This window comes from Leucoraja erinacea, chromosome 16, assembly GCF_028641065.1.
Source record: "Leucoraja erinacea ecotype New England chromosome 16, Leri_hhj_1, whole genome shotgun sequence".
Taxonomy (NCBI): Eukaryota; Metazoa; Chordata; class Chondrichthyes; order Rajiformes; family Rajidae; genus Leucoraja; species Leucoraja erinaceus.
The window spans coordinates 27,837,780-27,850,402 of record NC_073392.1 but is presented as its reverse complement, the minus strand read 5'-3'; the positions used below and the strand labels follow the sequence as shown (position 1 = coordinate 27,850,402).

General features: G+C 43.5%; 1 protein-coding gene across 1 annotated transcript in view; it reads left to right on the top strand.

Moving 5' to 3' along the window:
• Positions 1 to 10,913, top strand: part of p4htmb (prolyl 4-hydroxylase, transmembrane b) — a 53,161-nt gene extending 42,248 nt beyond the window's left edge. The window contains exons 7-9 of the mRNA XM_055647995.1: positions 1,212 to 1,302; positions 3,411 to 3,534; positions 5,752 to 10,913. Coding sequence (XP_055503970.1) covers positions 1,212 to 1,302; positions 3,411 to 3,534; positions 5,752 to 5,963 — 427 coding nt within the window. The 3' untranslated portion in view covers positions 5,964 to 10,913. The remainder of the gene's footprint in view (positions 1 to 1,211; positions 1,303 to 3,410; positions 3,535 to 5,751) is intronic.
• The last annotated feature ends 1,710 nt before the right edge of the window (positions 10,914 to 12,623 follow it).

Below are 12,623 nucleotides of genomic sequence, written 5' to 3'. Positions count from 1 at the left end.
TCTTCTCCAGACTCTTCAACATTGTTAGCTTCAAAGTGCTCATAAGTGATAGGTCTATTCCTCCTTTTACTCTCCAGTCTTTTCTTAAGGGGCTGACCAAATCTGAAGAAGGGTTCCAACCCAAAACATCGCTTATCCATTCCCTGCACAGGCACTGCCTGACCTTCTGCGTTACTCCAGCATTATGGATTTTACTCAAGATATCAGCAACTGCATTTTCATGTGTCATCATCCAATTCATGTTAGCTTTGAGAGGCTAAGATCAGATAGGAGCCTTTATTTCTTTGTTGCCCTGCAGTTTTTCTTCTTCCATTGCGTCATGGACAATTCGATAAGTCAGCATTTCACTTTGTGCTGTAACATTATTGACTTCAAAGTGCACATAAGTGACAGGTCTAACTCTCCTTTTTATCTTCAGTCTTTTCTTAACCTGTTGAAGTTAAGCTTTATGAAAACCCACTCCCCACCCCCCTGCCCCCTATCAAATTATCATTGACATGCCAAGGGCAAACTCTCAGTGCAAAGAATGTATGTGCTTAATGTGTCCCTCTAAAAGCTGTCAAAGTTAAGCCATGCACCTCTTACCAAACTGAAAAAGAAAACTTGAGGATGTTGTACATCAGTTTATGGTTTTTCAAAGCATAAACCTTTACTCCTTCCGCTTTACACTTTTTTAAAGGTAGATTGGGGGTTGTTGGGGCTCCTTAGACTTTGTCAAATTATATGTCTGGAGGTCATTGAGTTGTTCAGCAGGGAAACAGGCCCTTCGGCCCAACTCATCCGTGCCCAGTATGGTACTTAACTGAGGTGTTCCAATTTGGCAGTCTGTGGTCCAGATCCCTCCAAACCTTTTCATAGCTAGGGGATCAAAACAGCACATAATACTCCAAGTGCAGTACCATCATGAATCATGATGCCCCATTCTTGCAGTCTATGGAAACACAAGAGACTGCAGATTCTGGGATCTGGAGCAAAATACAAGTTGCTGGAGGTACTCAGCAGGTCAGGCAGCATCTGTGGAGGCAAAGGGATAGTCGATGTTTAGGGTTGAACTGTATCAGTCTTCCATTTTATACTTAATTATGTAATTTATTTTATACAATTAAGGAAGTCAAATTATTTTTTAAGCCTTTTTGACTTTTACCTCTTACAATATTTAAGAAAATGATGTCTCACTCTGTGCATAACCCTCATCCCCACTCCTGCTGCAGATATGTGACAGTGCTGTTTTATTTGAACAATGTTTCTGAAGGAGGGGAGACGGCATTTCCTGTGGCAGACAACAGGACGTATGAAGAACTGGTAAAAGAAAAACTTGTTTTCCTGAAAGCTATTATACAATCAGAGAACAATTGGCATTTAACTTTATTTCTGGTATGTTAGCCCCAGGATTTGCAGACTAGGTTTAGGGTGTTGGCTACCTGATTTGTTGGGCTGGCCATTTTTGATTTTATCTAAGTATTCAAAAGTCAAGAGAGATTAATATATATCAATAACAGAACACTGAAATTCTTACTTGCGACAGCTTAACAGGCTCGTAAGTGCAATAACATGCAGGAAGTATATAATGAAAGGTTAGTATCGTGTAGTGCTCAAGAGCTTGATCGTTGCTGTTCTTGAACCTGGTGGTCATGATTTTCAGGCACCTGTACCGCGATTTCATCCTGCCCTAAATGAACGCCATGACAAATTGATTTATTTTCCATTTCTGCCCAGTTTCCTGGAACTCTGGCCTCGTTAGTGGGGTACTTGCATTCAATGTACTTGTAGATGCCATTGTTTGCATGTGTTTTGACAACAAACTTTTAGATAATAGAGGTCAGAGCAGATCAGATCAGCCCAGCCATCAATTATCTAACCAACACCCATATATGTGATTCCAAGTCATGGTGATAAAATTATTGGACAAGACAATATAAAGTGCTGTTGATTAGAAGCCAGATTGTGAAAGTACTGCCCTGTTGTTTGGAAGCAGAGCCTTTTTCCTGAGTGATATTATCTAGTGTGGGGGAGGAATTGACAAGAATGTAGAGGGATTAAAAAATGGGATTAATGTGGGGTTAGTGTAAATGAGTGATTGATGGTCAACGTGGACTCTGGGCTGAAGGGCCTGTTTCTTATTGCATCTCTCTACGACTCTATAACAGCTGCACCACTGTGTCACCCCTAGAAGCCCCGATAACCTTCTCAAAGTGCGTTCACTGACACATGGCTGACCTTTAATATAGTGCAGCCCATGGTATGATAAGTATACTTGGAGGGGGAGGTGTATGCAGAATAGTGAAGGTAATAAATAAATGAAGAGAGTTCAGACGGATACCAGTAATAGCATTAATGTAAATAACCCAAAAGAACTCCAGACTCCTATGATAATAATTAAATACAAAACCATGCATTCAATTGATTATTGAAACAGCAGCACATTGTGTTGCCTTCATAATCTTCAAATTCGACGGTAGCTGAAATCAGTCTGCTGAGGCTTTACCGTGATTTTTTTAAGCCCAAGAGGGTGATATCATTGTGGTGGCATCTTTTATTGGCAGCGGCCCACATTGTTTGGCGCCACTATGACTTAGAGCATCTATTTACACAATGTCCATCTCCCACTTTTGGCACAGAGGAAACGTTCCAGGCTGACGTGGTATTCAAAGTGCTTCACGGTGCTGATTGGCTTTCAATCCCTGCTGCATTCACTTAATTATAGCTCTTACCGTACATTAAATAGCAGTTCATATTATCAGTGAGGAGAAGCTTCTAACAGTATTCTGTAAATTAACATGATGTATTGCATTTTAGCAGATGTATTTGTGGCAGGGCGAGCTGCTATTTTTGTGAATCCCTTATCACTTTGGCTTTGATTATATTGGAAAGGCACATGCCCGATTTAGAACACATCAGGTCAGGAAGTTCCCAGTGCTCTCTGGGCTCGGGAAGTGAAAGCAAGCCAATTGTGTCTTGCTCTGATCACTCTCCAGTGACGCCTGATGGAAAGACTTCTGTGAGACATTCGGTGCAGACGGGATTGTGCTCAGCTATACTTTTGCCTTTTCCCCCCCCATCGCAGAACGTGTTGACATTCAATGTCTGCACATGTGGAATAGCTGCAGAGGGATGAGGTGGCAGGCCTCTCGAAACCATTCTCTATCATTAATCATCGCTCTTATTTACAGGGACGGTGAGAGGAAGCCCTTGATAGTATGGGGTGAACTTTAAATATATCATTCCACCAGTGAAGGATTAGTGGTCGACTTGTTGTCAGTGCTAAGTTTGGATAGCACTCCAACAAGCTAATCCGCAGATAGTCAGTGCAGATAATTTATGTCAGATTCCATAAATAGACAGACTAGAAAATAATATTGAATGAGATCTCTTGACATGCACTGCAATCTTGTCTCTGGTTCCTTCCGCAGTCTTTAATGCACAATGATGTGGATCTACGAGATACACGGCAAAACTGTAACCGAGCAAACCTGCTGGTGAAGCCTGTGCAAGGCACCGCTCTCTTCTGGTACAACTACCTCTCCAACGGCGAAGGTACTTGCTCCAGTTTGGAGTTACAGTATTTTACAGTCTCGCTGCTTGAGAAGTAAGGTGCCCCTTGTGTTTGCTAACTGAATTTACCTCCTAAAAAAGACACAAAATGCTGGGAGTAACTCAGTGAGTCAGGCAGCATCTCTGGACAAGAGATGGAATCTGACTGAAGAAGGGTATCGACCCAAAATGTCGACCCTATCCATGTTCTCCACAGATGCTGCCTGATCCATTGAAGGGTTCCGATTCAGAACGTCACTTATCCATGCGCACCAGCGTTGTTGCCTGACTGTCTGAGTTACTCTAACACTTTGTGTCTTTGTTTGTAACCCATTAACTGCAGTTCCTCCTGAATTTCCCTCCTGCTCTATTTGTCATTTCAAATTAACCTGGATAGAGGAGATGGAAATCACTGCTGCTGTTTTATTCAGAAATTGTTTTTTCTTCTGAAAATTGCATTTATTCAATTGGGAAGTATCATTTGGGAGTCTCTCCTGACTTCGACGATGGTTGCTCTGCCTGTGGCATATACATTGGCACAGCTAGAAGAGCTGCCATCGCACAGAGTCAGATATCCAGATTCAATCCTGTCCTCGGGTGCCTGACTGTATGGATTTCCTCCAGTTGCTCGGGTTAACCCAATCCCAATGATGTGCGGGTTTGTAAGTTAATTGGCCTATGTAAATTGCCCCTAGAGTGTAGGGAGTGGAAAAGTGGGATAACATAGAATTAGTGTGCATGTGTGATCGATGGTCAGCGTGGACTCGGTGGGCCGAAGGGCCTGTTACCATGTTGTATCTCGAAACTAAATAGGGAGTCATTGCCACTGGGTATTGTTTTCTTTGGAGCGTTGGAGGCTATGGGGAGACCTGAGAGTAGTATATAAAATTATGTGAGGCATAGATAGCTAAGGCAGTCAAATCCTTTCAATGTCAAAGACCAGAGGGCATAGCTTCAGGTGAGAGGGGCCCACAATGTCTGTGCCAAACATGATGCCAAGATAAACAAATCTCCTCTGCCTGCATATGATCCATATCCTTCCATTCCCTGCATATCTTTGTGCCTATGTAAAAGCCTCCGAAATGCCATTATTACATCTGCCTCCACTTCCACCCCTGACAGCGTGTTCCAGGAGCCCACCACTCTCTGTATAAATAAACTTGCTCCGCACATCTCCTTTAAACTTTGCTTCTCTGAACTAAACCTGTGTCCTCTATATTTTGACATTTCCACACTGGGGGAAAAAGGTTCTGATTGTCTACCCTATCTATGACCCCTTACCTTATCGATTACTCTACGGCAAAGTTATTTATCTATGGCTCTGACTTTCTCCTGTTCTAATCAGTTGTTATTCTATAACCAGCCATAGGGTGCATTGGGGAGCCAAGCTGATTGTATCTCCTCTGATTTAGTTCCTCCCCTTCCGCCTGCTTGTTTGCAGATCCTCTCACCGCAACCTCCAGTCAATAAGCTGGAACTTGCCTTGCAAGCATAATCATTGACGACGGTCATTAAGGCATCCTGTCGCAATGTTCATAAGTTGTAGGAGCAGAAATAAAACATTCCGCCCATCAAGTCAACCACCATTCAATCATGGCTGAACTGTCTTCCCCTCCCAACCCCATTCTCTTGTCTTCTCCGCATAAGCCCCTGACACCCGTACTAATCAAGAATCTATCAATCTCAACCATAAAAATATCTATTGACTTGGCCTCCATAGCCTTCTGTGGCAATGAATTCCACAGATTCATCACCCTCCGAATAAAGAAATTCCTCCTTATCTCCTTTCTAAAGGTACGTCCTTTTATTCTGAGGCTATGGCCACTGGTCCTAGACTCACCCACCAGTGGAAACATCCTCTCCCCATTCCACTATCCAGATCTTTCACGATTCAGTAAGTTTCAATGAGGTCCCCTCTCATCCCCTCAATCATCCCTGGGATCATTCTCGTAAACCTCCTCTGTACTCTCTCCAACGCCAGCATATCCTTCCTCAGATATGGGGCCCAAAACTGCTCACAAAGCTCCAAATGGGGTCTGACCAGTGCCTTCTAAAGCCTCAGCATTACATACCTGTTTTTAAATTCTAGTCCTCGCAAAATAAATGCTAGTGCAGTCTGCCCTGTGGGACTCGCTGTGTGAAGCCAACATTTCAATCTATCAGATCAGCGTGAGAAGCCTGGTAAATGTGTTCCTCATTGTTCTCTCTGGACTCCTGCAGGCTGGGTGGGAGAGCAAGACGAATACTCCCTGCACGGCGGCTGCATTGTCATCCGGGGGACCAAATGGATTGCCAACAACTGGATCAACATCGACCCCGACATCCAGCGGCAGCTGCGATTCCAGCAGGCAATCTCCAGATACGCCAGTGACGATGCTCCTGCCGAGTGGGCTGTCGACACCATTTTCCGGGATCTGCATGTGGAGCTGTGAATCCGTTCCAGAATAACGAATGGCGTTGAATGCTTTGCAAGGACAAACTGCCCCATTTATATTCATCCCATCCTCAAATCAGGGTTCAGAAGGAAAAGAGAACGTCGGGGTGGATACTGTTTGTTCACCAACACTTCATTCCTCTGTCAGCTTTTGTCTGCAAGTGCTGGCAGGCTATCTGGCAGCACAGATCACCTCAGCTGCGCCAGGTCCAGCCAGGATGTCTGTTCGGAAGTTGGATCAGTGGCTAGTGATTAGGAAGGGCAATCTTCAACTTTGTATTCTCCGTGTTATTTACCCCTTTATTTGACCTACCTGCTCAGCTACAGGGTAAGAGGCAGGAACGACAACTCCTAGTCTTCTTGCTTGAAGAGGGGCCATAAGAGTGAGCTTGTTTATGTGTGATCACACCCAAATTGTTAACACCCTTCACCCACTCTGCATTCCAGCATTTTTGTTTTTATTTTAGATTTCCAGATCCTGGTCATTTTTAAAATTATTTTTTCTTCCTACTTTTCCCAGTCAGTGTTCCCAGGCACTAACGCAGCTCTGACAAGTGAGGTACCAGCTTTACACTATACTATGTTGTTATTCATTGGTCTTGTCGGAGTGATTTGAGAATAACTACCACTGGCCTTGGAATAAGCATCTTTTACAGGAGAAATCTGGTAAGTTTCCTACACTTCATGGTAACGCATTGGGGAGACGTGTTAGTGTGGAGATTGAGCAAGGATCAAACGAGGCAGCAGGGCCTTTGGTTGTTGAGCAAAACACAAAGTGCTGGAGTAACTCGGCAAGTCAGGCAGCATCTGTGGAGTGTTGGTGATGGTACGGGTCCCGACTTGAAATGTCACCCATCCTTTTTCTCCAGAGCTGCTGCCTGCCCCTCTGAATTACTTCAGCACTTTGTATCTATCTCTGGAGATCATGGATTGGTGATGTTTCAGGTCGGGACCCTTCTTCAGTCCCAGAACGTAAATGGGTCCGGAGGGGTCCCGATCGGAAATGTCACCTATCCTTGTCCTCCAGAGATGCTCCTTGACCTGCTGAGTTACTCCAGCATTTTGTGTTTTGCTCAAGATTCTAGCATCTGCAGTTACTTGTTTCTCCTTTGGTTGTTGAGCTGCCTACACATCCTGTACTTGGATAAAGACTATCTGCTTGTATGAGATACTTAAAGGAGAGTAGTGCTTGTGGAACTGCACTCAAGGTCAAGGAGGGGTAGACGATGCTAGGAGGAGACTTTTTATGCTATTTTTGTTTAATATCATAGTCTTGCTAGAAGCTGCCAGATATCTTCTGATGTCTTGTTTACGCAGTCCAGTGGGTTATTAAAGCAAGGTTAATATGCTGAATATGTTTTGGTCCTGACTGATGTCTGTAAACAAGGCACACTGTGTAAAAAACAGGACTGGAAACTTGAGCAGAAAACAAACTGCTGGAGGAACTTTGCGGGTCAGACAGCATCTGTGGAGTGATTGGACATACAGAATTTTGGGTCGAGACCGTATGGTCTGTCCATTCCCTCCACAGATGTTGCCTGACCTGCTGAGTTCTTCCAGCATTTCGTGTTTTCTTCAAGTTCCTTGTGTCTCCAGTCTTTAAAATAATATTTATTTGTCCAAAATGCATATTAATTGCGCAAGGTACATTCAATAATCTGCATGCAGCAAATTTTCTGCACAAGAATTTGTAGATTGTTTTGTAGATTGGGTTGGAAATTCACTCCTTCCAGTTCCCTTCCAATGGTACAGCTAGGCAGCGCCAGAGACTGGGTTCAATAATGTCCTTGGGTGCCAGCTGTGCGGAAATTCTTCTCCCTGTGACTGCGTAGATTTCCTCTCGGTGCTCCGGTTTCCTCCCACATCCCGAAGACATGTAGGCTAATTGGCCGTTGTAAATTTCAATAGTGTGTAGGGAGTGGATGCAAAAGTGCGATAATATGGAACCAATGTGAACGGGTGATCGATGGTTGCCCTGGGCCGAGGGGCCTGTTTCCATGCTGTATCTCTAAATTAAACTAAACTACAGGTTCACATCCACTAAATGGCAATCTGGGGCTGAGAGGCTGCTCCTGACATTTCTACAGAAGTCATTCTGCTTGAAGTCATTCCTTGGTATCAATTGATGGACATCTCCAGAGTTATTGCTGCTGCTGCTGCTGCGGGATTCGCATGGTCAGTGCACTCTTGCATTGCTCAGTCTTCTCCTCTTCACTTCCTTGCATTGTTCCAGGAATAGGTTGACTACGTGTCTGCTTCCTACGGCCACTTTACATTCTCCCACCCATTCTCCCAGCCCTTCACTTCCAAGTGGACCTCTGTGGCCAAATACAAGTCCAAGTGACCGGTAGTCATTCCTAGCCAGTGTTTTATAAGACCATAAGGCACAGGAGCAGAATTAGGCCAATCGGCCCATCGAGTCTACTCCACCATTCAATCATGGCTGATCTATTTTTTCCTTTTCCATTCTCCTGTCGCCTTCCCATAACCTTTGATGCCCTTACAAATCAAGAGCCTATTATCTCCGCTTTAAACGTACCCAATGCAATTCCACAGATTCACCACCCTCTGGCTAAAATTAATTCTTCTCATCTGCCCTCTGGCTCTATTGTCCTAGACTCTCCCACTCCCCCATCCACTCTATCTAGGCCTTTCATTATTCGGTAGGTTTCAATGAGATTCGCCCCCTCATCCTAAACCCCAGTGAATACAGGCCCAGAGCCATCAAAAGCTCTTTATAGGTTAACCCAATCAGCCCCCGGATCATTCTCGTAAATATTTATTATTCATAATGAAAGTTGAAAGGTTTCTGCAGAGGACTTTGGAACATGATACCTGTTGTTTTGTGAATAGCTGGAACCTTCAAGGTAACTGAAGCTGTCACATAGAAGCGTTATTGTTCAACATAATCGGTTCTTTGTGCTGCTTCATATGTTCTGTATTTAAATGGATACAACAATAGTGTACAGTGGAGAATGACACAAAATGCTGGAGTAACTCAGTGAGTCAGGCAGCATCTTTGGAGAAAAGGAATAGGTGACGTTTAAGGTCGAGACCAGTCTTCAGTCTGAAGAAGGGTCTTGACCCGAAACGCCGCCTATTCCTTTTCTCCAGAAATGTTGCCTGACTTGCAGAGTTACTCCAGCTTTTTGTGTCTGTCTTCAGTGTAAACTCGCATCTGCAGTTCCTTCCTACACAGTAGTGTATAGTGGATCAGATAACCAACTGCCTGGGTACATGGGGACAGGATACAACGTTCAACCTGATCAAATAAAAGGCAAGAGACTATAGGTATTTTATCAGTGTCTCTTCCCGCTGTTCACACTCCTTGACTTTATTGATTTACCTTTTATATTATTTAATTCAAATAGTAATTTATCCGATGTATTCCTGGGCTGTTTCGCAACATACTCGTGGTTGAATCTTTCCCTTTTATAAATTTATCGCCTGGTTTCTCGTAGTCATGTTTAAGAACCACTGCAGATTACGTTACTCTCTTCTGTTCATTCTCCCACTCAAGCCCAAGGGCATTAGTTGCTGGCCTGACTATATTTTACTGAGCCTGGGAACGAAATCATGGGCATTCTATTTGCTTCTCTCAACACATAACATGATGGATTTGCCCACTGAGCCCTGGATGAGTTTGCATGTTTTTTTTGTTAACTGGAAAAGTGGTCAGTGAATATGTCTGGTTTACTGTACAGTGGTAATTTGGTGTCAAAGCAGCGGTGACCCAGACACTGGTTTCATCTGCATCATGGCAAACTCCTGCATTTAGCATGCAGCCACTCCTTCGTACTGTAGCATGCAAACAAAAGAGCAGTTAGCAGTTTTAATGCTGTGTCTCAATTTGCAATTGAATCATGAGCAGTGAGCAAGGTTGGACCATTATTGCCTGTGCCAGCTCAGTGGAAGTTTTGCTGAGGGATATGCTCCCTTATTTTTATAGCTAGACAATTTTTCCCCCTTTAGATATCTACAATTTACTCTGCGTGCAAAATAAGTACTATTTTTCACCTTTGTTCCCGTTCTTTTGACAAATACCTTGTATCTGTAACCTCTGGTTACTGATCCTCCTACCTGTAAAAACAGTTACTCCCTATTATCAAATCCCCTCATCATTTTGAACGTCCAAATCTTCTTAATAGACACATAATGCTAGAGTAACTCAGCGGGTCAGGCAGCATCTCTGGAGAAAAGGAATAGGTGACGTTTTGGGTCAAGACCCTTCTTCAGACTCGACCCGAAACGTCACCTTTTCCTTTTGCCCCGAGATGCTGCCTGACCTGCTGAATTAATCAGTAACTCCAGCATTTTGTGTCTACTGTGTAAACCAGCATCTGCAGTTCCTTCCTAAACATCCTATCCAAATCCCCTTGACCTTCTCCGCTCTACATTCATCAACCAAAATTTTGCAAATAATTAAAATCATAGGTTTTTTGACATTTAAAAAAAAATTATATTTAAAAACAAATGATTCTATTTAATAGCTGTTGTCCACGCTGTGATAGATTGTTTATTTATGAACGACATCTTAAAAACTTCATATCTTTTATATTTTGAATTGGTTTGTCATATCTATTATATTTAATATTGTTTTAAAGAAGTTAGTTCTAATTGTAAATTATTGTACCCTGAAGTTTAATTATTTATTAAAGTGCGTCATTGATTTCTTCATTTCTATTTAATTTGTGTTCTTCAGGAATGTGTTTTATAGCTGGCTGTCTCCCAAAGCCTTTATTATTTAATTGTAGATCTTGCACTCAATTCCCCCAAGATCCTCTTGGGTTACTCAGGTAACATGTGTCAGCTTGGTCTGAATAAAGAGCACCATGTTTCTTCTTCATAGTGCATGTGTATTGTATTCTGTCTGCCTGTCTCTGTGTTGATTTGAGAACTGCTGTGAAATCCTCACAAACTATAATCAAAATAAATTTTTCAAACTGTAGTTGCTTGGATTAATGCACTTTTTTTTTAAATGCACAAGCACCTTTCTGGTTTTGAGCCCAAATTCTAGACCATGCCATAAATGGCACTCTTGCATGTAAAACACAAAGTGCAGGTCAATGATTTAATGTTACTTTATTGTCTACTTAGGTACAGTGAAATTCTTTGTTACAGCCCGATAAAATCATACAGACCTCACCTAGGCAGCAGACAGAGTTACCACCATGTTTCTGGCGGCAACAAAGTTATAAAAGTTCATAAACAGTCTTATCTACAACCAGGCCTGCAGTAGCACGTGGCCATAGGCAGCTCCCCCACCGAGTCCCCCGTCCCTTCTCAGCGGGCTCCCCCACTGGGTCCCCCTTTGTTCATGGCACCCTGTCTGGTAACTCATCTCTGGTCAGCCGGCAACTCTGGAGGAATCATTGATGAGACCACTCTCCATCGCTGTGTAACGTTCACTAAGATGGTTCACTTCCATCTTCTCAAGATACAAGTCTGGATCTGCAAGAAATTGTTGTCAGTGACATCCACAAACTCATAAACAATTATTTCAGCACAAACCTGGAGCAGGATTTCCACTTTGCCCACCTAGGCCCATATTCACATAGTGAACTTACACCGTCATAATATAGGCAACTCCATTTACTGGGACAAGCAAAAAGCAAATTAATGAAGGAACTCAATTTTATTTAGTTGGCGGCACGGTGGTGCAGCGGTAGAATTGCTGCCTTACGGCATCAGAGACCCGTGTTTGATCCTGACTACAGGAATTTGTACATTCTCCCTGTGACCGCGTGGGTTTTCTCCGTAAACACCGGGTTTCTCCCACACTCCAGACATACAAGTTTGTAGGTTAATTGGTATCTGTAAATTGTAAATTGTTCCTAGTGTGTAGGATAGAGCTAGTGTAGAGTGATCGTTTGGCAGCGCGGACTAGGTGAGTCGAAGGGCCTGTTTCCGCGCTGTAACTCTAAACAAAACTAAACTCAGCGGGTCAGGCTGCATTGCTGGAGGCAGAGAGCTGGTCGATATTTCGGGTTGGGACCCTCAAACAGGACTCCAGGACTCTGGTAATTCTTTGGGCGTCAGCAAGTGAATTGGGAGGCACAAGGAACTGTAGATGCTGGAATCGTGCCTGGAACACCAAGTGCTGGAGTAACTCAACAAGTCAGGCAGCATCTCTTGAGGACACGCCATTGGAGTACTGTGTTCAGGTTTGGTCACTCTGCTAAAGGAAGGATGTCATTAAACTGGAAAGAATGCAGAAAAGATTTACAAGGATGTTGCCTGGAACTTGAGGGGCTCAGCTACAGGGAAAGATTGGGCAGGCTAGGACTTTCTTCCTTGGAGCACAGGAGGCTGAAGTGTGATCTTATGGAGGGTATAAAATCAGGAGAGAAATAGATAGGATGAATGCGGTCTTTTACTAGGGAGGGGAATCAAAAACCAGGACATAAGAGGGGCAAGATTTAATCGGATCCCGAGGGGCATCCTTTTCACTTGGGGTGGTGCGTATAGGGAACGAGCTGCCAGAGGAGGTAGTTGAGGCAGATACTTTGACGGCATTTAAAAATACACTCTGACAGGTACATGGATTAGAGGGATTAGAGGGAACTGGGCCACATGTGGGCAAATGGGACTACCTTAGATGGTGCATCTTGATCGGCATGGACTGGATGGGCCGAATGGCCTGTTTCCGTGCTGAATG